At 42.4% G+C, this 26155-nt stretch overlaps 1 protein-coding gene across 7 annotated transcripts in view; it reads left to right on the top strand.

The window, feature by feature from the left end:
- Positions 1-26155, top strand: part of PPP1R12B (protein phosphatase 1 regulatory subunit 12B) — a 166739-nt gene that overhangs the window by 23095 nt on the left and 117489 nt on the right. For 6 of the 7 annotated variants that reach the window (XM_043500641.1, XM_038379522.2, XM_038379521.2 and 3 more), the window contains exons 2-5: positions 10022-10152; positions 12847-12965; positions 16855-17014; positions 23041-23185. In XM_043500641.1, coding sequence (XP_043356576.1) covers positions 10022-10152; positions 12847-12965; positions 16855-17014; positions 23041-23185 — 555 coding nt within the window. Of the gene's footprint in view, positions 1-10021; positions 10157-12846; positions 12966-16854; positions 17015-23040; positions 23186-26155 lie in introns of those variants that run through there. The other variant, XM_043500642.1, reaches the window with a different exon arrangement.

Genomic DNA, 26155 nt, shown 5'->3' with positions numbered 1-26155 from the left:
TCCAGACAATTCCTTGGAAATTCTTATGATGGTATTGGAGGTGGGGGAGGGGGAGTCTCATGGTGCTATGTGCTTTACGAACATATATAGTCCCTGCCTCAAAGAGCTTACAGTCTAAATAGTCTCTCTGGGGACCTGATGGGGATCTCTTCTGAGATCACTGGCATAAATGAGCAGTAAATCTGGTCAGATACAAACATTTCATGAGAATTTCATCACATTCTTCTAACTATTTCCCTAAACTAAATCTTCCATCAGCCCCATTGAGCAAACTGTCCATATCTGTGTTGGTGCATTGCAGCCCAGATGTGTCCGCTCCCCTTTAATACCTCTGCCACTCTTGATGTCTCCTCCTAGGAGGAGTGAAATCCAAAGAAAGCCTGGCTGTGTATCAGGGTGGATTTGATTTAAGTCAAATTGATTTAAATCATGATTTAAATCACTAGTCGGAAAGACTCGATTTAATCATGGATTTCTACATAAAAGTAGAATAATGCAAAATGCATTAAGTGCATTCTTTTTGGTTGATATAACCTTAATACTTATTCTTCAGAACTTGGAGATAGATGTACATTTCATTTTTAGAAGGTACACACTATACATTTTTAAAGTGATTTATTTTTGAAAACTTTCTGATTAGTTTTACAGCTATATCGGAAAATGAATGATTGTTTGGTTATTTCATTTACCAAAGGTAACTGAAACAGATGTTTATGAAATCATTGGGAGGTGAACTATCTCCAATTCAACAGGTTAATCATTAATATTTGGAGGATTTTCTTGCCATGCTGTATTAGGAGGAGAACATCACCAGACATTTAAATTGTTTTATTTAACTAAAACAACAGTTATGTATTCTGGATTTTTTTTCTTCAACAGGAAACATAATATTTTAACAAAATAAGCATATGAATTTTTGAATTTAGTTGGGTTTCAGAGTAGCAGCCGTGTTTGTCTGTACCCGCAAAAAGAAAAGGAGGACTTGTGGCACCTTAGAGACTAACCAATTTATTTGAGCATAATCAGATTTGTTTTTGTTAAAATTGTTTAACTAAAATAGTTAAATTAAATATTAAAAAAAAACAAAACCAAAAATTAAATAGACTGTCAGCCAGGTCAACTTGAGAAACTTAAAATATTGGCTTCAGCAGCCAACTCAGTCGCCTTCACCTTCATTTTCCTGTTTGTTCATAATCTGGAAAAGAAAAACCAGCTTTCCTGCTTTTTCAGGTCCCAAACGATTTCTCAATTTGGAATGAATTAGTCCAAAGGAATAAAATATTCTTTTTACACTGGCAGAAGAAGCTACGGCTGTTAAAAGTGAGATGATCACTTCAACAGTCTCTGAATCCAAGTGCTTAAGTGACTTCTACCAGTTCACTGGTGTGACTTTCTTTAAAACATCAGCAGCAAACATATATTTCTTGAATGGTTCAGATTCCCAAACGGGGTCTCTCTTACGGCCTGCTGCCATTATAGGTTTTCCCTTCTAGTGAGAGCATGGTATAGTAGATCTCAAATCATTGAAGGCTACACTCAAAGACCTCAAGACTTCTGGAATATGCTGCTCACAGTTTCACTTTTGTTTGTATTGCCTATCCCTCCCTTCTCACATTTATCTCCAGACTACTTCTCCTTGTCCAGATCCATTCTGCCCCCAACAATCTTCTATTCACTGAACTTTTTGAAACGTTGGATTTTTAGAGAGGTAAGGGATTAACTCTTTATACTCAAATTTGCAGAGGGACAATAGGGTTGAGGTCTGTTATTTCTCATCTCTATTTATTTAATTAATTAATTAATTACATTTTTGCTGTTAACAAGCATGTTATTTCTGGAGACACAAATCTAGTCTGAGAACTGCAAAACTATGGTAAGTCTGATGGTATCTTCTAGACTGAGCACTGAGTCCCATTGGGCAGATAGAAAGATTAACCTAAATAATCTATACAGAAGACCCTGGAACCCCATGGATTAGGGACCCAATTTTATGAACTCCTTTACAAAACTTTTCTTAAACATTACATGAGTATATTGTCTCATACTATAGAATTAGAATTTATAATCCCTATTCCATGATGAGATATCTTTGAGCTATAATGTATCTTAATTAAACCTATCTTTAGATACTTTTTGAGGGAAAAAAACTATTTTAACAAAAAAATCCAATTTTAAATAAAAAAAAAATTTGATTTAAATAAAACAATTTTTATTTTAAAAAAAATCATTGATTTTTATCCACCCTGCGGTGTGTTTCAATCCTCTGAACTGTTGGAACAGACATCCATGTGCACTGTCTGATCCTGATGAGGGACTTACAGCTAGCAATGTTTTCATAGTGATAGTATTTCAAATGGAAATGAGATTTTAGCTTAGGGGTCTCAAACTCCCGGCCCACGGGCCATCTGCGTCATGTGAGTCTCCCCAATGTGTCCTGTGGGGCTCCAGCAGTTTTGGGGCTGGATCTCTCCCTTGACTCCACCTGCTGCCCCCAAGCACTTCCCCTCCAGGGGCCCCAGCATCGCAGCAGAGCTGAGCAGCTTCTGCCTGCTCGCTCCAGTGGCTGCCGGCCCCTCCCTGTGGCCCCGGGGCAGGGCGGGGCTGTGCCTCTGTGCGCTGCCCACACCCCGAGCACTCCTGCGGCCAGTGGAACCCTGCGGGGGCGGTGCCTGGGGACAGCAGTGTGCGGAGGTCCCCCGCCCCGCCTTGGAGCCCCAGCTAAGCGCCGCACCCCCCGACCCCCTCCCAGAACCTGCATCCCTCCCCACATATCCCTTCCCAGAGCCTGCACCCCCTCCTCACACACCCTCAGTCCCCAAACTCCACCCCAGAGCCCAACCTTTCATCCCTTCTGCACCCAAACTCTCTCTCAGAACCTGCATCCCAATCCCCTACCCCAGACCTCCTCCCCCACCCAAACTCACTCCCAGAGCTTTTTTGGGGGGTGGGTTCTGGACGGCATGAGTAACATTGGCCTGCTGGGAGGATTTGGCACTGGCCCTAAGGTAAATTGAGACCCCTGTTTTAGCTGGTTGTTGATCTAGCAATGATTTGCAGTGTTGCATGCTCCCATGTTCTTGTGTCCCTTTCTATTAGCTCAAAACAGATGTCATGCTTTAGTGACCACCTTAGCAAGAGCTATTGCTGGATAATGCAATAAAATAATGTGGATCTGTACCTGCTACCTGAGGTTGGAGGTGGGAAGCTAATATTTGGAATCTGCAAGTTTTATAAACTGAGTTTTTCCTTCCAAATGAATAACTGCTAGGGGGTCTGGTCCCCTGCGAGGACCAGAGAGAACACAAGGAGGTGCAGATAGAAGTTACTCAGCAACGCCAGAGACTTGAAGCATACAGGCGATCTTCCTTTGAATGGAAGCCTTGTTGCAATCCTAGTTCTAGGCAATGCATGAAACTTGTGGTGAGAATCACTAAAGTATAAAATAATATACTTAATTGTAAAAAGCATTTCAAATGAAGTAGCTGCCAATAAAAATACATGGGTCACTAATACTTTTACCCTCGTAAGAGGCCAACGCTGGCTCCTTTCTGAGGTCTGCCCTGCTGAAAATCTTAGGCTACAGCAGCAGTTTTCAAACTTCATGGCACTGCAACCTCCTTCTGCCAACAAAAATTACTACAAGACCCCGAGTGGAGGAGCCCGAGTCCCACTGCCCTGGGCTGAAGTCCTTGTACGTCGACTTCCTGCCCTGGGCGGCAGGGCTCAGGCTTCGGCTTCAGCCCCAGGGCCCAACAAGTCAAACGCTGCCCCTGGTGACTCCTTTAAAATGGGGTTGTTACCCACAATTTGAGAACCTCTGGGCTAGAGTGAACAGTACAGATGGTATCCATTCTTTGTCTCCTTCCTCTCCCATCCCAGTGCAAGCTATATTTCTTCTACATTTTACAAGTTAAAAAACCAAAAGGGTAAAGGTACAGTTAAAAAATGGCAAGTTTTACACTATCACACATTGTAACTAGTGTACTTTAGCCTGCTCTAGAGGAAATTTGTAGTGTTTCCACATTTGAGCAATGTTGTAAGTGGACTCTCATATTGTCTAAAGCTAAAAGAAATGCGGATTCTTGACTATTTTTACTTTTCTGTACACAAGAAAACAAAATTCAGTAAATGGTGTAGCTAGGGGGCCTTGTCTTCCTCGTTTCATACAAAATAATTGCCCAGCTAAAAACCAGTGTTTTCTATTTCTATGCTAAGCTTCTTTTGGAGAAGTTGAAAGCTGTGTGCCTTATTAATACATTATTGCTCAGTTTGATTTAGTGTTTTTTTATGAGTTCCTAATGAGAAACACTGCTTCAAATCAAAGGGGAAGACTCTTTCTATAGCCATATCACTTCTGGCTCTTAACTTGGATCTCCTAAAATGTCAGCATGAAGGACTGTTAGTGCTTGAAGATGCCACCAAAGAAATCTAAGGGGTGTTTCAGAAGATGGAGCTCTTCCTTCTGAATATGTATGGAACCAGTGCTGCAGTACGGCGTTTTGTCGTATTGTCTGTGGTACTATCTTTACAAGGAAATATAACTGCAAGGTCCTAATGACTTGTGCTCAATAAAGATTCAGTAGCATTTTTATAAGATTATAGGCGTTTGTGTTCATCTTACCCAAAATCATTCCTGTAATTTCAGATGAATATTCTCTCTCATATGTATGTACTCCTGTGAGTTTTCTCCATGTAGAGACAGTATCCAAGATTTTCCAAAGTGATTAACAATTTTAGGTACTTCAGTTTTTAGGAAGCCCATCTTAGGAGACACTCTCAACCAGCCTAATTTCAGAAAATGCCGAGTACCCATCCTCTGAAAAACAGACCCCTTTGTAAGGTGTCAAGTAGGGCCTCAAAGTCCCTCCTGAAAATCATGACCTATAGAATTACAGTTACATAAGTATTTATTACAAAAGCTACTTGTGCATTTCAATTACCGGTAGTTACATGCAAGAAATTTTAACTGCTAATCCTTATTCAACCTCACTTCATTAGAAATCATACACATCACTAAACTTTGTCTCACTTCTATTCTTCCCCATAGCTAGCTAATATTTTAAAAAATAAATATTTGCTAAGCAATGTCGTTACATTGCATGATTTTATAACACTGCACAATGACATCTCAATGACATTGAGATGTACAGAGCTGGAGTGAGGATTGCTTTGTTTGGATTTTAAAGGCTGCATCATTCCTACATTATGGATTGAAATCAACTTTTACATCCTGGAATGCTCAAACAGCATGCATGCATACATCGCCCAGGCAAATATTGCCACTTTTGGGGTAGCAAGTGAATGCCAACTGGCGAGCACAGCTTTGTGGACTTTCTTTACCTATTGTTTTATCCTACACTACCCAGGTGAATTAAATTACTATGCTGTAGAATTCTTTGCAGGAACAGGTGGAGATTTATCCCATTATCCCTTTTTCCAGCTTGCATTCCACAGGAATCATGCAGGATGATAAATTCAAGGCCAGTATGAGATGGAGACTCCAAAGAATGCATTTTTCCCCCTTTTTTGCATCTAGAAAGCTTTCTTGGAGCCCAGTTAATCTAATTGTTTGAGTGAGGACCATTTCAGTTCTCTTAGCTGACACCCAATCTGTGCAGTTATAGTTGGTGGTGGCTATTTTTGTAGTTCAGATGATAAACAAAAACAAACTCTTTTATTTCTGTCTAACTTGTACAGTGTGGACAAGATGAGGACATTCTCCTGATTGTAAAGTCAATTGTTTAAAGGTTACCTTTCAGGTAAAACTTCAAACAGAATAACAAAGTAATTTTACACAAGCAACAAATGTGTAATTTTTGCCAAGTTAACTTTTATCTCAAAGCTCCATACTACAAGTTGTTCCCTGCAAATTTAAGTGTACTCTAGTCGGCTAAAATTATGGGCCATGAAACATTTAAAATGTTGTGTAAGTCCTTTTCTTGACTCCTATTGATCATACAAGATTTCCAGGCATAATTAGCTTTTTTTATATGTACATTCCCAGATGAAAAATTAGATAACATGGACTTGTTTGTAAATATAACTTATTGAGACATGGGTGGGGAAATCTTGAATCTTATCTTGTGTTTAGGATGGTATTTTTGAATTTTGAAGGCTAAGCTTATTATTGTCTATTCTTTAATTCAGGTTTCCCCAGACTTAATTTCACCTGTCCCCTAAGAAGAGATAATGACCTTCTATTCTGCCTCCAGCTCAACTTAATTTAACATTTGTATATAGAACTGTAAGCGTGCTAGGTAGAATTGGTGTATAATGGAGGCATTTTGATGAAAGTCTTGAAGAGGGCTCTTGTGTGCTAAATTCAGTGGAATAAATGGTCCCAGAATTAAAGGTTTTAATGTGACCCTTTCACTGTACAATGTTAAACATGGTTCAGTGTTTTGAGTATAGAGACTTGGGCCCGTTTAGTCTCATGGCGGAAACACTAGAAAACTAATGCCAAAGTTTGGAAATTTGCTGATTAGAATATACAGGAGAAAAAGAAATAAACAAAACGTAAAATATTTTGAGTTTGAAATTAAGTTGTTTTGCATAAGCACTCAAAGTTGCAAATTTTTGTCAAGTGTCCAGCACATTTAAGGTAGTTTTAACTAATAGGAAACCCTTAATTTCAAACTCAATGTTTTGTTTAATCCCTTTTCTCTTGGGTATGATGATCAATAGGTTTCCATCCATTCCAGTTTCCATCCAAATGCAACTTAATACAAATCACTAGTTTAAAAAAAAAACTAGTAAATAAGAAATGAGTCTTTTATAATTTTCTAACATAATACAAAATTGTAAAAATTGAGACTCTGAATAGGTGTATATTAAGCTTTATAATTGCTTAAATGTGTATGGATATTGTTTATCCTCCTAGTTAGCAAATAAAGTACCAAATGTAGTGAAAAGACTCTCAACATGGTTAATTGTTACTAACATGACAATTAACATGACAGTCTCTCTGGGAAAATAACTTAAAAAATGCAAATGCAAAACAAGATTTAAAATGTCATTTGAATTCAAGGCTTCCTATTTGCTGATTTTAAATCATGATTAAAATGTGTGATTTAAATCAATCCTCCCTGTTCTGCTCTCATGTAACTTCCTTTTTTCTTCTGTCCAGCCCACAAAAATTACTGAGAGTTGGAGACGTGTATTTCACTTCTTATATGTGAAAAGTGTATATATACTGTGAGAGGGTTGTCTGGAAAGTTGTCACTTTGGGGAAGAGATCTGAAAACAAATTTCTTTTGGGTGACTGCTTGTGACCTAAAGTAATCCAAGAATAGCTTGTTGTGATAAAAAGAGAATATACTTGAGTTGAAATTGAATACTCCAATATTGCATTGTCTGTCGAGTAGGATAGTCCAGGTATGTAGTCTTACTTTTGGAGTAAGTGATGCAATGAAGAGGTGTATTTTGAGGTATATAGGATTGTTTCCTGGTTTTTGTGGTTCTTGATTAAATGCAGGGGCAGAGTTAAAACTGTTTAGTGACTGTAACTATTCTCATGCTATCTAATGCTCTTTGTATACCTCTGATTTTGAATAATGCTAGTGGATTTTTTGAGAAAATGACCTATGAGGCTTTTTCCTTTCATAATTGGTAGATGTTTCCAAATCTTATAATAGGACCGAGTGCAGTGACCTTTGGGCTACACAGGAATCATTGCAAAGTGTATGCAGTTCTTGCTTCTGAGCGGTGGGAGTTGCTTTTCCACATACAGATCAGGCTGCTGCTACCTGCTCCTTCTCTGCTTCCCAGTTCAGTTTTGATGCTCTTAGAGAGAGGGAGCACACTGGCTGGGTATGGAGAATACTAAGGAGCTGAGGGTATGTCTACACACACAGCACTGCAGTTGAACCAAAGTAGCTGCACTACTGCCGTGCGTCTGGGGAAGAGCTCTATGCTGATAGGAGAGGGCTGTCCTGTCAGCATAATAAAATCGCCTCTGTGAGCGGGAGAAGGAGAAGCTTTCCCACTGACATAGCATTGTTCACATAAGTTGCACTGATGTCCCTCGTGGGGAGGGGAGGTGGTTTATTCACACTCCTGAGCGACCTAAATTATGCTGACATAAACTGTAGTGTAGACTTAGCCTAAGACACCCTCCACCTTATGCCTCAGGGCTTTAAAGGGTAGGGAGTGGGTTGTAATAAAAAAAAAATCCTACAAAGGAAAAATTTCTCCAGCCACCCCATCTCCATTCAGGTGCAAATCATTAGACAGCAGAATCTTTTTTCTTTAAAAAGGGCAGCTTCACTGCAGGCTAGAGACAGGAATGATGTGTAACCCATGAGATGGGAAAGCTTAAGAATTTTGTCACCTTTTTTTGAAGACCTCCCTTCCGGACTAATTAACTTAGCATCAGTTGAGTGTGTCCTTAACATAATCAGATTTTGTTTAAAGCTTCAAAATAGGCTCCTTGCTGAGAGAGCAAATATGCTGGTAAAAGTACACAAATACCCTGGGTGGACATGAGTGGTAAGAGTCCTAACTATTTAATAACTGACCTCCCGTCCCCCAATCTGCTATAGTTTAATTACAGAATGCAGGCTTTTTATTTTAGATATGTAAGGAATGAATATGCTTATGAAGTGAACCTCATAGTATTTTTATTTCACTTCAGAAAGTGTGTTCTTTCCTCTGTTTTTTAGTAGTGAAATGGCTTTTTGTTCAAAGGACAAAGTGGCTATTTTCAGGTTGAGTATCACAACAAACATGCCATGGTGACCTCATTAGGGATCTTAAGAAGCTTGCAGCCATGGCCTACAGATCAGTCTGGCCAGAGGCCAAGCACCCATATATGTGCACATAGGAGGCGTGTAATCCTTCAGTACTTACTACACTTCTGGCCTCCAAGTAACTCGTTTTATCTTCCCATCTACTCCTTCCCCTGCCAAAAAAAGTTAAAAGGACTCCTTGATAAGCACAAACAAGAACACAACAGAGAATCACAAATGAGTCTAGCTACTTTTGAGCAACAAAGGGATAAAGTGTTTAACTTCCAAGTATTCATTCTCTTTTGCGAGCTTGTGTATATTTGAAACATTGTCCAATTTGCGTAAAACTGATCAGAAGAATTCCATTCTGTATATCAACTAGGGCACTGCTGGTCAAAATCATCTTCACAGTGGAATGGAACCTTAAGTGCTGGTCCAGTCTGAAACATGATTGTACAAATGTTTTTGTGAGGTTCTGTGTCTGTCTGTCTAAATGATTTCCATGCCAGATCTGCTCAGGTTACATGGAAAAACATTTGTCCTTACACTCAGCTCTGCAGTCTTAGCCTGGGATCTGAAAGTCAAGCTGGTTCTTTCTGGCAACCTCCATACCTGAAGTTTCTGCAGTTGAAATCTAGTAGTATTGGTACACATGCTAAACTAGAACCCCACTGTTTCTTAAATAGCTGTTTGGATTCTGTAGTGCTAACAGGAATAATCAGATTTAATTTTAGTCAGTAAGGTAAGCAAAAACTACTCTTAATAAATGAGTTTGAGTAACAATATGACATTTTTATGTCATCACTTCTCAGAAAAATTTCATTTTCACTACGGAGTCATCTGTATAAAGGGGCAAATATCCCGTGTGCAGAAGTTCTGATTTTCCTGCATGTTTGACTGTTAATTTCCCTGAACTCATACTTGGGCTGCACAACCCTAATGCAATAGTTATTTCCTGGAGTGTCCTGACGTTCATGTCATTGAAACTTTTCTGGAACATCAGGATTTAAATAAATCTACAAGTTGCCTTGCTTAAAGGAATCTAATGCCATACTTAAGATGAGTATAGAAAGATCACTTTACAGCATGATCCTTTCCTCTGACGTAGGGTGTTTATGGGGGAGGGAGGGAACAGGACAAACCAGTATAGAGATATCAGAGGCAGAGCTGTCAGGTAGACAGACATCAGTGAGCAGGCATAATGTGGGTGTGAAGCGTAGGTATCACTTACAGCTAGTAAACCAAAAATGGAAGTTGTTTACTATATTTAACACCACCTGCTTCCTCCCCCATAGGCCTGTATAGACGAGAACCTGGACATGGTGAAGTTCCTGGTAGAAAATGGAGCCAGTGTAAACCAGCAGGATAATGAGGGCTGGACCCCCCTTCACGCTGTGGCATCCTGTGGCTATCTGAATATAGCAGAGTGAGTGAGTTTCAAGCTGTCATGGGTATTTACAATAACAAATTCCACACCCTCCTCCTCAGATCTGGCATATGGAAGGCTGATGCCATGTGACTCAGAACAGCAGATCTTGGAAAAGCTAAGTTAAAAGGAGAGAAGATAAGTTGCTCTTAGTCTTTGCTATTGATTATAGGGGATTGGGTGGAAGATGACACCAGTCTGCCTTTTGATAATTGCATCTGAAGTCCTTAATGCAATGTCAGATGTCTAAGCTAAAACCTGCTGAGCAAAACAGAAGCACAATGACTGACAATGTGCACACTAGAAAAACGAGGTGGGTGAGGTAATATTTTTTATTGAACCAACTTCTGTTGGTGAGAGAGACAAGCTTTCAAACTTACACAGAGCTCTTCTTCAGGTCACGCTAATAAAGCACAAATCAGCTGCAGCTCAACTACTTGCTGAGCAGCTGTGCCCCTCCACCTTCAAAAGGGAATGCATGCAGAATTTTAAACTTTACAGAGGGGCTTTGGGACTGAAAAGATTTTTTTTTCTGCTTTACATTTGAAAAACGTAAAAGATATAATTACCTTGATGCTGTTACTCCAGTTTAAACCCCTACTGTAAGACACAGTGCACAAGTGTAAAGTAGTTAAATTATTGGATTAAGCAGCACTAGTATAAAGCCTTGCTTTTTATACCCATGCAGCACCTCTGATTAGCGGTTTGCAGGATAACTATATTGGTGTCCGCTTGAAAATGTTTCTAATGTAGACAGGTCCTTGGAGTACCACTGCTCAAAAGGCATGTAAAGCCCTTAGGGGAAGGGGAGATGTTTGGGCTGCAGTGTCCCCAGAACGCTAACGCTGTTCTCTTCAAATCCAGGTTGTATGTTCCCATTATTTGTATGCTGTCTGACAAAGATGGAGGACTAAATAAAAGTAACTGTGTGTTACTTTACCCAATTAAAATGAGTGTTGCTGTGTTGGGTTTTCGTATAACATTTAGGTACAACACAAGTGATTGGGCTCAACACGGATAAGTAGGCAAAATTCTCTGTCATGTTACATACAAGTTCAGACTGGATGGTCTAATGGCCCCTTCTGGCCTTAATTTGTTAATCTTTGATTACAAATGCTGTAAATTAACAAATGTAAATGCAAAAATAGAGAGTGCTAAATCTTACTGACTTTTTTTTTTGTCCAGTAGATTTTAAAAAACATTTTATTTTAAAAACAAAAGGCTTGTCTACATGGATACACTCAGGAAAGTTAATACAAATTATCTAAAGGTGTGGATTTAAATTTCACCTGTGTGGACACTCATTCAGAATTAAAGTAGGCTTAATTTGGTGTAGGTAAGATCATAGAGTGACTTGCTCCTCAAGATTACTCTGACTTCAGTACTTGGAATCACTAAGTGTGCTGAGAGGACTAACACTCTGCAATTGACTGTGGTATTCATTCCAACCCATGGGACCAATAACGCTAGTTGCATTGGGGGAGATGTTATAATATTAGATTTGTTGTTCTAAGCCAGCCAGGTACTGTGAGGATCTGTTTAGGAAAGGGGAATAGTTGGAATCAAAATATTGCAAAACTAAGCAATAGGGTTTTCATTTGGTTGAGCTGTGCTTCTGAAAAGCAGACTGGCTCATACCCAAGGAAATAGAAATTAGCAATTTTTTCTTCAATCTCTGCTCCATGCACTATCCTAACCCAAGAAATGTCCATTACAGTTCAGATACTCCTGTCTTCTCATGGGTGTCCTTTCGCCTGAGTGGCCCATGCAGACTTTGCACTGATGGTGAGCGGCAGGGAATGCTAATTTCCACTGGCAAAGGGTTAAGGAAGGTGGTTTTTGTGGGTTTAACTTGGATGAGGAAGAACATTTCGACAAAGATGTGTAACATTTTTGATAGAGGACATTTAGGGGAAAGCTCAAGTATAAAATGATAAACTTGGCATCAAATATCAATGCAATTTTTGCATATCCTAAAACCCCATCAAAGATATCATGGAGCTAATAAGATCAGTGAATGTGCAGAGTTTGGGGAACAGCTACAGTGTTTTTTCATGTCTAAATCCAGAGCATAGAGAAGCTTCCAGATACTGTTTAAAACTTGCCTTTATGTTGTGTTCACTTTAAACTTCCTCCTCTGGAGACGCTTTCAATGCTAGATAAGCTTCACAAATTTCAAATAAGCTTTTCTGAAAGGGGATGAAAATAAGGAAACAATATTTTTCTTGCCACTCCCTCCCTAACCTGTAAGATTAAGCAGCACCTTTAACCGAGAACTTTGTTAGTCTGTCACATTCTTCAATGACGTGCAGGCTGAAGGAGGAATTGCCTGCTCTTGTATGAACTTTAGATTCACTTATAAAAAGGGAAGTGGAAGAACATAATGAAGATCAGTCTTGTTTGTTTTTTTGTTACTTCAAAACTCCTTTAAAAGTGTAAGCATGACCATGTTCGTACATGAAAGAGTGGCATTTTAACTGGCTGTATAGAAATAGGAGTATATCAACTATTTTCATGGGCTGCTTTGGAAGAGTAGCAGGAGTTCTAAACTCTAAATTGAGAGGCTTACAGAGCAGTCTCATTTGGGACCTCACTTGGATTGGAAAACCAGATACTCTGTTCTGCTGTTCAGTCATATATGAATTTCAATTCTGGTAACAGTCTGATGCATCAGTATGGGTCTAATTTGTGTAGATACTTGCTCAGGCATGGAGCCAACGTGGCTGCTGTGAACAGTGAAGGTGAAGTCCCATCTGACCTTGCAGAGGAAGCAGCCATGAAGGACCTGCTTCTGGAACAAGTAAAGAAACAAGGTAAGCCAGCTGTGCACTTGAACAGGCTTCTTTTGGGCCTTTTAGGGGCTTTATAAGGATACTGGATATACTAGATGTCTTGAGGAAACTGAAATCTGGCCCAAGGAGTAGCAGAACAATTTAACTTTGATGGCAGGGCATTAGAATAATTGTACAAAGCACATTGTGATATAGTTCACAAATTACTAATACTTAGTTTCCATTCTGCATTCTCTGTAAAAGGGCTTGTGCGAAGAAGGCAAAATACCAAAATGGTTGAAAATGATGCCTCATACAGGATCTCTTTACTCTCAGATGAAGTTAAATTCAGGTCTCTGATATCCAAAGTCGATTGAGTTAAATCAGTGACTTAAATCACTGATTTAAAATCATCAGCCACAAAATTTTGATTTAAATAATTTGTTTTAATTTTGTGTTGCACTTGTACTTTTGAGTTATTTTTCTAATCAAGGGTTGATTCTCATTGGTTGATAACCATGAAAACATGTTGATTTGCAACTAAAACAGCCTTTACATTAAATTTGGTACTTTTTACTAACCAGGATGATACACTATATTATTTATACACATTTATTTAAGCAATTATAAAGCTTACATTTATTCAGATTCTTAACATTTTTTGTTAGAAAATGGTGACTCATTTCTTCACTAGATTATTTTTTACTCGTGATTTGTCAAGCTGCATTTGGATGGAGATTGGAATTCAATTAAATGCACCAACAGCATTTTAAAATTGTCTTTATTAAAATACCTTAAAGTTCTGGATATGTAGGAAAAAAGTAAGTTTCTCAAAATGTTTTGCATTTAATGCTGATTTATTAAACAGAAGTACTATCTATTGTTAATGAATTGAACTGATTGTGTCTGGTCACATGTCCTGCAAGATTTTAGAAATAGTAAATACCATCCTCACATGATTTTTATTCATTGGTTGAAAGGGGTATTTTTCCTGCTTTTTCAACTCCCAATTGGTTTCTCAACTCTGAATGAAATAGTCATTGAACTGAACTAATTGAATAAACTGAAGTGATGAAAATATTCTCTGTATGTGCAGACGAGGCTACTCTTGTCAAAAGCTGGTTTAGCATTTCAACAAACTCTGGCTGTAGGTGCTTAGCCAGTGACTTCAAGTTCAGTAGTTTGACTGTATTTAAAACTTTGGCAGCAATAGTACTGTTTGAATATTTTTTCTTTAATTTAAATTATTTTAATTATAGTAAATTTAGGCCTTAAAATTGAAGATGAATAATGACAACTTATATTACATTTTTCTTTTTAAAAATAAACATATTTAAGTACAAATCCAATTTGAATAAAAGTTTTTTTTTTTTTTTAAACCAACTAATTGATTTTTATCCAGCCAGTTGGTATCTGTGAAGTCCTAACTTCACTGAGGTCTGTTATAATATTGCCATCATGTTATTCCTAACAAGATAAACTATTGCAACTTGGATTTGCATTTGATATTTTTCTCCGCTGGGAACAGCAAAGGTCTTGTCTGCATTGGGGTTTTATAACTGCATGGTTTTAAAAAGCGTCTTATGTCTCTGTAGTTTATGCCAGGTTCAAAGCAAGGTAAATTGCACTGGTGCAAGTTGCTTTTTACATCAGTGAAAAGCATTGGTGCTAGTTATGATGATTAGAGCCCTACCAATTTCAACGCTGTGAAAAATGTGTTATGGACCGTGAAATCAGCTCTCCCCCATGAAATCTGATCTCCCCTGCTGCTGGGAACCAGGGGTCCTAGTTGCTATTCCAGCCATGCTGGGAAGGGACAGGAGTTGTCCTTCCCCTGCACGGCCCTCTTGGTGGGGAGATCAGACCCACCTCCAGAGGCAGCACAGAAATGAGTGGTATGCCCTCACTTCTTGCGGCAGCAGCCCAGGAGCTGGGCTCTGAGCTTCTGTTCCCCTCCACCCCTGCAGCTCCACCTGCAGCACCAGGCGCCAAGCTCAGGTCTTCCTCCTGCTGGGCTGGGGCTTTTGCTCCCGGTGGCTGCAGCTGAGGCAGCCTGGGCTCGGGGCTTCCACCACCCCACCAGCAGCTCCAGCCAGGGCAGCATGGTCTCTGGGCTTCCATCTCCTCACCACCACCACTCCAGCTGGGGCTCAGGGCAGTCTGGGCTCATGGCACCTGGGCTCGAGGCTTCTTCCCCTGTGGCTCCGGCCGGGGTCAGAGTGACCTGGTAGGGGCTTCTGCCCTGGGGCTTTTTCTGGGGCTGTGGTATCCATTTTTCCTGGGGGCCCACAAATTGGCCAGGGTCCCCTGCCTTAATCTGTCCCTGGCATGAACTAGCAGCCAGGAGCCCCCAGCTGGGGTGCTCTCAGCAGCACGGGGGAGATCCTACTCACCTCCACCTCTGGGAACCGCCTCTAACTGCAGGAAACTGGGAGGGTGCTGCCTTCAGAGCCCAGCTCTGAACCCAGCACAGAAGTCAGGGTGTCAATCTTGGGACCCCCCTACAACAATTTTGCAATCTCCCCCATGATTCCATTTTGGGTCAGGACCCTTATGGTTACAACACCATGAAATTTCAGATGTAAACATCTGAAATCGTGAAATTAACCAATTTTAAAACCCTCTGGCCATGAAATTGGCCAGAATGGACTGTGAATTTGGTAGGGTCCTAATGATGATGTATAACCCCCTTGGGCACATAAGTCCTAAGTGTTTCCTCTACAAGGCCCTGACTAGACAGGCTATCTTTACACTGGTGTGGCTAAGCATGCTCAGCACATCTCAACTGAAAGTTGCACCAGTGTAAGATGGCAAAGTTCTAAACAGCAATAAATATACTAACCTGGCTTATCTGCAGACCTGGGAAGGTACCATTGTAGTCCTTCCTTTTTAGAAGTTTTTTTCTGCTGCTATAAGGATTAGAGCCTTAACTTTTAAAAATGGAAGCTTAAAGTCTGTAATAATTAATGGAGCTGGGCCCTTATGCTCAGACACCATTTCCTACTTGATATTGGCATCTGGGAGACTGGAATTTTCAAGTCTTGCTTAGGAAGAAACTTGAAAGACTGCCTAGAAGGTGCACCAGGAGTTTCTATGGAAAATGTAGCCTTTTCTGAGTTTTACTGCATTCCCTTGGAAACGAGAGCCATTTAACTCTGCTTCGTTGTTGCATAGCTTACTAATGATGTTGGTGCTGGAGTAGTCTGTGTACTGGAATGAATCCAGCCTTAACCCACATATGCCGCTTAGACATTGTGTTGGCTGTTTTGTTCCTAAGTGATCTTTGGGGCAAGATCAGTGGCTCCATTATTATAGGAATGTGATGAATCTTGTTCCCGTCCATGTGGGTGCACACCAACATGCCTGCTCACATTTCTGTGGTCACTTAAATGCATCACCTATTTTTTTGCAATACAACACATTGACTTCAGTGAGTTTTGGGCATGCAGGAATGGACTGTTAATAAGCCCATTTATCAATAGTTTTTTGGTTTTTTTTTAACCTTGCAAGAGGCATCTGAGGTGCAGCTCATCAGCTGTATGCAATAGATTAAATGTATATTCATGTTTAATACCGTTTGTTAGACTGTTCTTTAGGCTGTGCTTGATGTTTTTCAAGCTAGGTCTGCATTTTTGAGGACCCAGTGCTTGCACCCATAACTGATACATGCTTTACCTAGCAATTAATTGTGGGCTGGCTTGTGAATGAGTCTCTCAATTTTAAGTATTATTAATATTAGTGAATTTGTTTCTGTTTAATGAGGGTGGTTCAGGAGTTCTCCTACATCCTAGGAAATGCTGTTATTGGGCTTGTGGAAGACATTGCAAAATGGCCAAAAATTTTGTTAAAACTATTCCATTTTAAATTGACACCCAAGTACAGGTGAGTTTTGGTTCAATTTTGTTTTTCCCTCTGCGATCTGCTTCCACAGGGGTGGACCTGGACTTGGCAAGGAAAGAGGAAGAGCAACAGATGCTACAGGATGCACGGCAGTGGCTAAACTGTGGGAAGCTTGAGGATATAAAGCAACCTCGATCAGGTGCTACTGCTCTGCATGTAGCTGCAGCCAAGGGCTACTCTGAAGTCATGAGGTAATGACTCCTTTCCATCGGTCAATGCCTTGTGTTTGGTTCTGTTGTGGAATGGGGTGCTCCTGGTGCTGTAGTTGAGGGTGGGGTTTGTTTTGGGTGGTGTGGGTGGTGAGAGAGTTAGGCACCTAATTCCCATTCAATCTCAGCTGTTCTGTTTATAAACATATGCACTCCAAAAGATGCCCATCCAAAGCTCTGGGTGCCTCTGGGTGTTTTAGTCTGAAATTGAAATAAGGCATGTGCCTCCCCTCCTCTTCGCCACGTGATCTTAGGGAAGGATTTCAGAGAGGAGCCAACCAGACTCCAGCCTGTAGGAGCAGAAGCAACCACAGCAGGGACTTGGGGACATTCCCATCTAGGGTGACCAGACAGCAAATGTGAAAAACTGGGACAGGAGGTGGGGGGTAATAGGAGCCTATATAAGAAAAAGACCCAAAAATCTGTACTCTCCCTTTAAAATCGGGACATCTGGTCACCCTATTCCCATCAAAACTGTCAAATGTTTTTGGATGTCCTCTGCCCTGTGCTGATAGGCTGTTTACTCCAACCCTCCCACTCCCTCTACCTCAGTCTGTTCACCTGCCCTTCCTGCCCTCACCTTCCCTTCATTTCATGAATCCCCTCCTAAGTAAATCCACTCAAAAGAAGAAGAAAAAATATGGAATTATGTGACCTTTGCCACAATCACATTATAGACTTTGTTGGTGTGTTCTACCCCATCCCCAACCCTATCTCTGTCTTGTCTATTTAGACAGCACTGTCTCAAGACTTCCTTATATTTTGCAGTCTGTCGGCATCCATCTACTCATAGATTGTATGCTCTCCAGGGCAGGGACTGTCGTCTTGCTCTGTTTTTTACACGCCCAGCACAGTGGGATCCTAGTCCATGACTGAGCCTTCTAGGCACTATAGCAGGGGTGGCCAACCTGAGTCTGAGAAGGAGTCAGAATTTATCAATGTACATTGCCAAAGAGCCACAACAATACATCAGCAGCCCCCCATCAACTCCCCTACCCTGCTCCCAGAGCCTCCCACCCACCAGCAGCCCCGCGGATCAGCACCTCCTCCTCCCTCCTTGCACCTTCCGATCAGCTGTTTCATGGCGTGCAGGAGGCTCTGGGGGGTTGAGGGGAGGAATGAGGGCATGGCAGGCTCAGGGGCACTGTTCCCTCTAAGCTGTGCGCGCACACAGATCCTAAACCATGGTACGCACAAAAATTTGCACAGAAGCACAACAGTTTGCACAGAAGAAATTTTTTTGCGCACATGGCCTGCCAAAAATTAGAGGGAACATTGCTCAGGGGAGGGGGTGGGAAGGGGTGGAATGGGGGCAGGGCCTGTGGCAGAGCCAGGGGCTGAACAATGAGCACCCCCTGGCATATTGGAAAGTTGGCGCCTGTAGCTCCAGTCCTGGAGTCGGTGCCTAGACAACTTCTGACGAGCAGCATGTGGCTCCGGAGCCACAGGTTGGCCACCCCTGCACTATAGCAATACAAAGTAATATAATGTAGTGCTTCTGTAGGGCTAATCTTGACTATGCAGAGTTGGGAGTTGCAGGTTAAATGTTATTGCAGGATTAAAGTGATTTCAGTCTCTGTACCACAATGTGTTTCGCCTGGAAACTCTGGGTTGAAATGTAACTAATTATTTGCAGGAAACTAATGACTGCCACTAAGGTATGTACCAGTTATGTGGTGTTAAGCGTTACTGGTTTTGCATGTAACTATTGGTGCCCTGGAACTTAAATTGCTGTCACGCTTTTTCCTATACACATGCTAAATAAGTTAAATTAGTCATGGCGAAATTGTTGTTTGACCTTATCAGCCTAGGGAAAAAGATACTAGCCAGTCCTCTCAACACCCACATTCCACTTAGGGCTTGTCTACACCACGCAGCTTTTAGCGACAAGGGTGTGTCGACACAGCCTTGTCACTAAATGTTGGCGTGTGTAAACGCTCTTTGTCGACACTTTTGCTGACAAAATACTTCCAGCCCCGCAAGCGGCGTTTGCTTTGTCAGCAGGAGAGCGCTCCTGCCGACAAAGCCGCGTTCATGCTGCCACTTGCCACGGCAAAACTTTTGTCTTTCCGGGGGCTTTTTAAAGTACCCATGAAAGACAAAAGTTTTGTCGACAACTTGGCAGTGTAGACAAGCCCTTAGTGCTGCTTGCAGTTTCTGTGATGGGAAGGTTCCACTTGCGCTGAAGCTGAGTGGCTCCTCTCATAGGCCTGAGAGTGCAAAAGCAGCAACCCCTGAGCAGCCTTGTCACACATCACACTCTCACCCTTGTAATGTACTTTGTGCTTTCTCTGGGCAAGCGGAACGTAGTGAGGTTTTCTCCAGCAAGGTGTTTTCCAACAGTCACCTGTGTGCTTTCTCCCATGCCACCTCTTGTGCTATGGAGGAGCACCTTGTAAACTCCCAAAAGACTGCTCCATGGTCCAGATTCACATCCCCTCTGAAAACTCTCCTCTGGCGTGATGCCTACAAGACGCTCAGTTGTGGTTAAGCAGTTGGTGTGCTCAGACTGCTGTTTTTATCCAGCTCTTCATAACCATCTCAGTGTTTCCTTGTGCTCCACCGTCCGTATCCACCTGTTGGCGCTTGTCTTATACTCGGATTGTAAGCTCTTCGAGGCAGGGACTGTCCTTGTTCTTTGTATAGCGCCTAACGACACAATGGGGCCCTGATCGGGGCCCTGGGGCTCAACCACCGTTAAAATCATGTACAGTGCATTCTGCAACCTGCTAAATTTGTCATCTGTCCGTAGCAGTGTTTTGCACACAATCCATAATGAGGTGGCTGCACTTTCCAATAGTCACTGTTGGGAGTGGTGCTTATACCTCTTCTAGCTATCTCAGAAAATAAAACTGAGCTAATCTGGGCTCTTACCCTTTGATATTTTATGAACACCATTGAGCTCAAATCTAAACTCTAGTGACTTACACCAAGGGCATAGTGCCAGGAGCTAGCAAACCTCTTGGATGAGACACAGAATTGCTCCTTGACCTTGAGCAAGTCTCTTAACAGCCTTGTTCCCCACTTTCTCCAGCTGGAAAATTAGCTTAAGAAGTCAGCACCTGATTGAAAATCACATATTTCATCTGAGCTGAGCTTTCACAAGGAAATGGCTATGTGAGCCATTTAACAATACTCTGGTTAGTTAGCACTGTAATGCACCAGTTTAAAAGCAACAGATATATCAAAATCCCCATGCTCCCTGGAATTACCATTCTATAAAGGCAGCGTGCTCTGCCTCTGATCAGTGATGGCAGTTTGGAATGGCACGCAGATGCTCACTGCCTGTCCAGTGCACCTCTGCTTTAGGGAGGGATGCTGTGGTGATGTGGGGACTCTTGAAGGTAATGGTGGAATCCCCAAAATATAAATCCTCAAAGAACAATGGCAAGCATTTCAACACATAGAGCCCTACTGTGACCTCCCTAAATGTTTAGGCTGGTGGATGCTCAGTATTGTTGAAAGGCAGTAGGTCTTGTGCTTCTCAGCCATTTTGGCACTCTTGAAAATCCCTTAGGATCTCAGCTATGGACACCCTTTTTTCAAAAACCTTCACATAGAGGTCTTGACTGGGTGCCAGTGTTTCATGGCATCTGCAATGATCAGATATACAGGTGAGGGGGAAAGTCAGACAATGGTATAGGTGGCAGAGGTATTCCCAAAGTGTCTGGCTTGCACCAGGATTTGCTTTTACTGCACAGATCCCAGTCTATTAAGATGCATGTCTTGTAATCCTGATTTGTGGGTTGTCTTATTCGTTAGGCACAGGCAGTGAAGTCCTTGTTCCAATCCCTCTCTGGTAGTCCTGCCTCCACTGGCCTGTCAGTTTGTGGAATTTCAGTTGTGCTCTTTGGCAGAACCAGCACTAGACTCATTTCTAGTCTGTAGTAAAGGGCAAGCAGCTTTTTCTTAGAAGCCATTACTAAGACTTCTCTACCCATATCTTATTGGGTCTTTGTTTGGCTCCTTTTCTGGCAAACATCTTCACACTGCAGAGATACCATTTGGCCTCCTCTTCCAAATGCAGGCTTCTTGTTTGAGATGTTGGGGTAGTGATGCACAGTGACTGGACCTCTCCCAAACCTCCCAGTTTCCCCAGTCTCCCTGCATTGCCAAAATATGCTTTTGTTTCAAGGCCAATTTTGTATGTTGCCCTTCCAAGATTTTCCTCCTTAAACTGTTCACTTAGTAACACAGTGCACGAGCCACTACTGTTTTGTGCACTAGGCACAATTCAGGATGTTGGGACTTTTAATCTGTAAGGCCTTGCATGGCTTGTCATGGCAACCGTGAGTCTCCCTTTGCACTGTCCTACCAGCTACAATCAGCTGGAATGATCTGGGTCAGACAAGATCTTCCCCTTCTGGTTCTACCAAAGTCACTTTGCCCTTCAGGACAGGCTATAAGTCATGTTTTTCCATTCAGGTATATCTTGAGTAAGAGGGTCCTGTTGTGGGCTGGGGAAGTATAAATTGACTTTTGTCATTTGACTGTCTCTCATATTATGACAGTAATGTGTCAGAGAGAGTTGACTAACTTATTTAAATTAGTAAATTACTCAAGGTAGTTGAGTCCAAGCTGTCTGTGAAGAGTTACAAAGGGATCTCAAAAAACGGGGTGACTGGACAACAAAATGGCAGATGAAATTCAATGTTAAATGCACAATAATACACAATATAATCCCAACTATACATAAAAAATGATGGGGTCTAAACGAGCTGTTACCACTCAAGAGAGAGATCTTGAAGTCACTGTGGAGAGTTCTCTGAAAACATTTGTGCAGTGTGCAGCCGCAGTCAAAAAACCTAATAGAACGTTAAGAACCATTAGGAAAGGGACAGATAATAAGACAGAAAATATCATATTGCCTCTGTATAAATCCATGGTACACCCACACTTTGGATACTGCTCGCAGTTCTGGTCACCCCATCTCAAAAAAGATACATTAGAAAGGCAACAAAAATGATTAGAGGTATGGAACAAGAAAGCATATGAGGAGAGATTAAAAAGACTGGGGCTTTTTCTCTTAGAGTGTCGAGGATGATCGAGGTCTATAAAATCGTGAATGGTGTGGAGAAAGTGAATAAGGAAGTGTTGTTTACCCCTTCACATAACACACGGGCCGTGGGTCACCCAGTGAAATTAATAGGCAGCAGGGTTAAAACAAACATAAGGAAGTTCTTCATACAGCACAGTCAACCTGCGGAACTTGTTGCCAGGGGATGCTATGAAGGCCAAAAGTATAACTGGATTCAAAAAAGAATTGGACACGTTCATGGAGGCTGTGTAGGATATGTTTCATAGTAGCAGCCGTGTTAGCCTGTATTCGCAAAAAGAAAAGGAGTACTTGTGGCACCTTAGAGACTAACAAATTTATTAGAGCATAAGCTTTCGTGAGCTACAGCTCACTTCATCGGATGCATCACGAAATGCATGTAGCTCACGAAAGCTTATGCTCTAATAAATTTGTTAGTCTCTAAGGTGCCACAAGTACTCCTTTTCTTTTTATGTAGGATATGTCCATTAATACTATTAGCCAAGATGGTCAGGGTCACAACCCAATGCTCTGGGTATCCCTAAACCTCTGACTGCCAGAAGCTGGGACTGGATAACAGTGTGTGGATCACTCAAAATTAACCTATTCTGTTCATTCCCTCTGAATCATCTGGCACCAGCCATTGTCAGAAGACAGGATGTTGGGCTGGGAGGGATGGTCTGCCACAGTACGCCCATTCTTACGTTCTTATTTGCAAATGAACATAAAAATACAAAAAGAAAAGGAGTACTTCATCGGATGCATTCAGCTGTAGCTCACGAAAGCTTATGCTCAAATAAATTTGTTAGTCTCTAAGGTGCCCCAAGTACTCCTTTTCTTCTTGCGATACAGACTAACACAGCTGCTACTCTGAAACCTATAAAAATACAAATGGCCTAATGTTTACCACGCTAACCCCCTGGTATGGCACTTATGCATGGGGATTCATTCTCCTTTTTTTTTCTTTCCTTAGGCTCTTGATCCAAGCTGGGTTTAATTTGAATGTCCAGGATAATGATGGCTGGACTCCACTTCATGCTGCTGCACACTGGGGAGTGAAAGAAGCTTGCACTATCTTGGCTGAGGCGCTCTGTGACATGGACATCAGGAACAAGCTGGTGAGTGAGTGTTCAACTATTGATGCAACTTCAGAGTTCTAGTGACTGGAAGCAAGGATTGTACTGCTGTGCTCTGCTCTGCTGAAATAGTCTTTACCTAGAAAAGTGCTGGTCCCTGTTAGATCAGAGCTGAAGTGTGCTTTTTATAGGGAAATGTACACAAACCTCTTTTGCCCATTGCTCAGCCCAGCCATTTGGTAGGTTGTATGAAGACCAGCTCTAATTACCCTGTATACATTGAAACATATTTGGAAACAAAGAATTTAAAGACTTCCTGTATCTGAGACTGCTACCCTCCCTAGTCTTGTGGAAAAGTCATACCAGTCAGGGTATGTCTACACTACGAAATTAGATCGAATTTATAGAAGTCAATTTTTTATAAAGCGATTTTATACAGTTGATTGTGTGTCCCCACAGTAATGCACTAAGCGCATTAAGTTGGTAGAGTGCGTCCACAGTACTGAGGCTAGTGTCTGCTTTTGGAGGGTGCACTGTGGGTAGCTATCCCACAGTTCCTGCAGTCTCCGTCACCCATTGGAATTCTGGGTTAAGCTCCCCATGCCTGATGGGACAAAAACATTGTTGCAGGTGGTTTTGGGCACATGTCATCAGTCGCCCCTCCCTCCGTGAAAGCAATGGCATACAATTGTTTTGCGCCTTTTTTCTGTGTGGGTGCAATACTGCTTTCAGCAGATGGTGCAGCAGGACTGTTAACCGTTGTCGTCATCATCCACCGCTTCCGCTGCCACTCTGCTCTCCTGCTCTTGTCTCACCATACCATGGCAAGCATGCAGCCCGCTCAGCTGTTTTGTGAAGGTGCAGGTGGTGCAGTAGATCTGCAAAACTGGTCATCCAATCACTGCTTCCCCTGCAACCCTGCTCACCTGCAGACGCCATACCATGGCAAGCATGGAGCCCACTCAGATCACCACAGCAGTTATGAGTATTGTAAATATCTCGCGCATTATCATGCAGTATGTGCAGAACCAGAACCTGCAAAAGCAGGCAAGGAGGCAACAGCAGCGTGGTGAAGAGAGTGATGAGGACACGGACACAGACTTCTCTCAAAGCACGGGCCCCAGCAATTTGACCATCCTGGTGGCAATGGGGCAGGCTCATGCCGTGGAACGCTGATTATGGGCCCATGAAACAAGCACAGACTGGTGGGACCACATAGTGTTGCAGGCCTGGGACGATTCCCAGTGGTTGCGAAACCATTGCATGCGTAAGGGCACTTTCATGGAACTTTGTGACTTGCTTTCCCCTGCCCTGAAGCGCAAGAATACCAAGATGAGAGCAGCCCTCACAGTTCACAAGCGAGTGGCAATAGCCCTCTGGAAGCTTGCAACGCCAGACAGCTACCGGTCAGTTGGGAATCAGTTTGGAGTGGGCAAATCTACTGTGAGGGCTGCTGTGATCCAAGTAGCCAATGCAATCACTGAGCTGCTGCTATCAAGGGTAGTGACTCTGGGAAATGTGCAGGTCATAGTGGATGGCTTTGCTGCAATGGAATTCCCTAACTGTAGAGGGGCAATAGATGGAACGCATATCCCTATCTTGGGACTGGACCAACAAGGCAGCCAGTACATAAACCGCAAGGGATACTTTTCAATGGTGCTGCAAGCACTGGTGGATCACAAGGGACGTTTCATCAACATCAATGTGGGATGGCCGGGAAAGGTACATGATGCTCGCTCGCATCTGTCTGTGTGAAATCTGGTATGTATGAACAGCTGCAGCAAGGGACTTACTTTCCAGACCAGAAAATAACAGTTCGGGATGTTGAAGTGTCTATGGTTATCCTTGGGGACCCAGCCTACCGCTTAATGCCATGGCTCATGAAGCCATACACAGGCAGCCTGGAGAGTAGTCAGGAGCTGTTCAACTACAGGCTGAGCAAGTGCAGAATGGTGGCAGAATGTGCATTTGGACGTTTAAAAGCACGCTGGCGCAGTGTTCTCACTTGCTTAGACCTCAGCGAAATCAATATTCCCGTTGTTACTGCTTGCTGTGTGCTCCACAATATCTGAGAGTAAGAGGGAGACGTTTATGGTGGGGTGGGAAGTTGAGGCAAATCACCTGGCCGCTGATAACGCGCAGCCAGACACCAGGGCGGTTAGAAGAGCTGCGCATCAGAGAAGCTTTGAAAAGCAGTTTCATGGCTGACCAGGTTATGGTGTGACAGTTCTGTTTCTTTCTCCTTGATGAAAACCCATCCACTTGGTTCACTCTGCTGCCCTGTAAGCCAACCACCCTCCCCTCCCCACTTGGATCACCACTTGCAGAGGCAATAAAGTCATTATTGTTTCAAATTCATGCATTCTTTATTAATTTGTCACACAAATCTGGGGATAACTGCCAAAGTAGTCTGGGAGTGGTGGGGGAGGAGGGAAGCACCGGGTGGGGTGGTGGATGAGGGGAGGAGGGAAGGGCAAGGCCACACTGCACTTCAAAACTTATTAAATGCTAGCCTTCTGTTACTTGGGCAGTCCTCTGGGGTGGAGTGGTTGGGTGCCCGGAGCTGCTCCCCGTGCCCCCCCGTCCCCTGCCGCATTCTTGGGTGTCTGGGTGAGGAGGCTATGGAACTTGGGGAGCAGGGCGGTTGGTTTCATAGGGGCTGCAGTAGTGGTATATACCTTTCCTGCACCTCAACCATATGCCAGAGCATATCAGTTTGATCCTCCAGTAGCCACAGATTTGCATCGTGCCTCCTCTCATCATGCTGCTGCCACCTTTCCTCTTGATCCTGCCATCTATCCTCTCACACGTCCCTCCTGTCCTCGCATTCATTTTTTGCTTTCCTGGACTCTGCCATTGTCTGCCTCCACGCATTCTGCTGGGCTTTTTCTGTTTGGGTGGACTGCATGAGCTCAGAGAATATTTCATTGCAAGTGCGTTTTTTTTTTCCCCCTCTTCTCTGTGCTAGCCTCTGGGATGGAGATGCTAGTCGCAGTGTTGAAACATTTGCAG

The sequence above is a fragment of the Dermochelys coriacea genome, chromosome 21 (assembly GCF_009764565.3).
Source record: "Dermochelys coriacea isolate rDerCor1 chromosome 21, rDerCor1.pri.v4, whole genome shotgun sequence".
Taxonomy (NCBI): domain Eukaryota; kingdom Metazoa; phylum Chordata; order Testudines; family Dermochelyidae; genus Dermochelys; species Dermochelys coriacea.
This window is presented reverse-complemented; position numbering and strand designations above follow the sequence as displayed.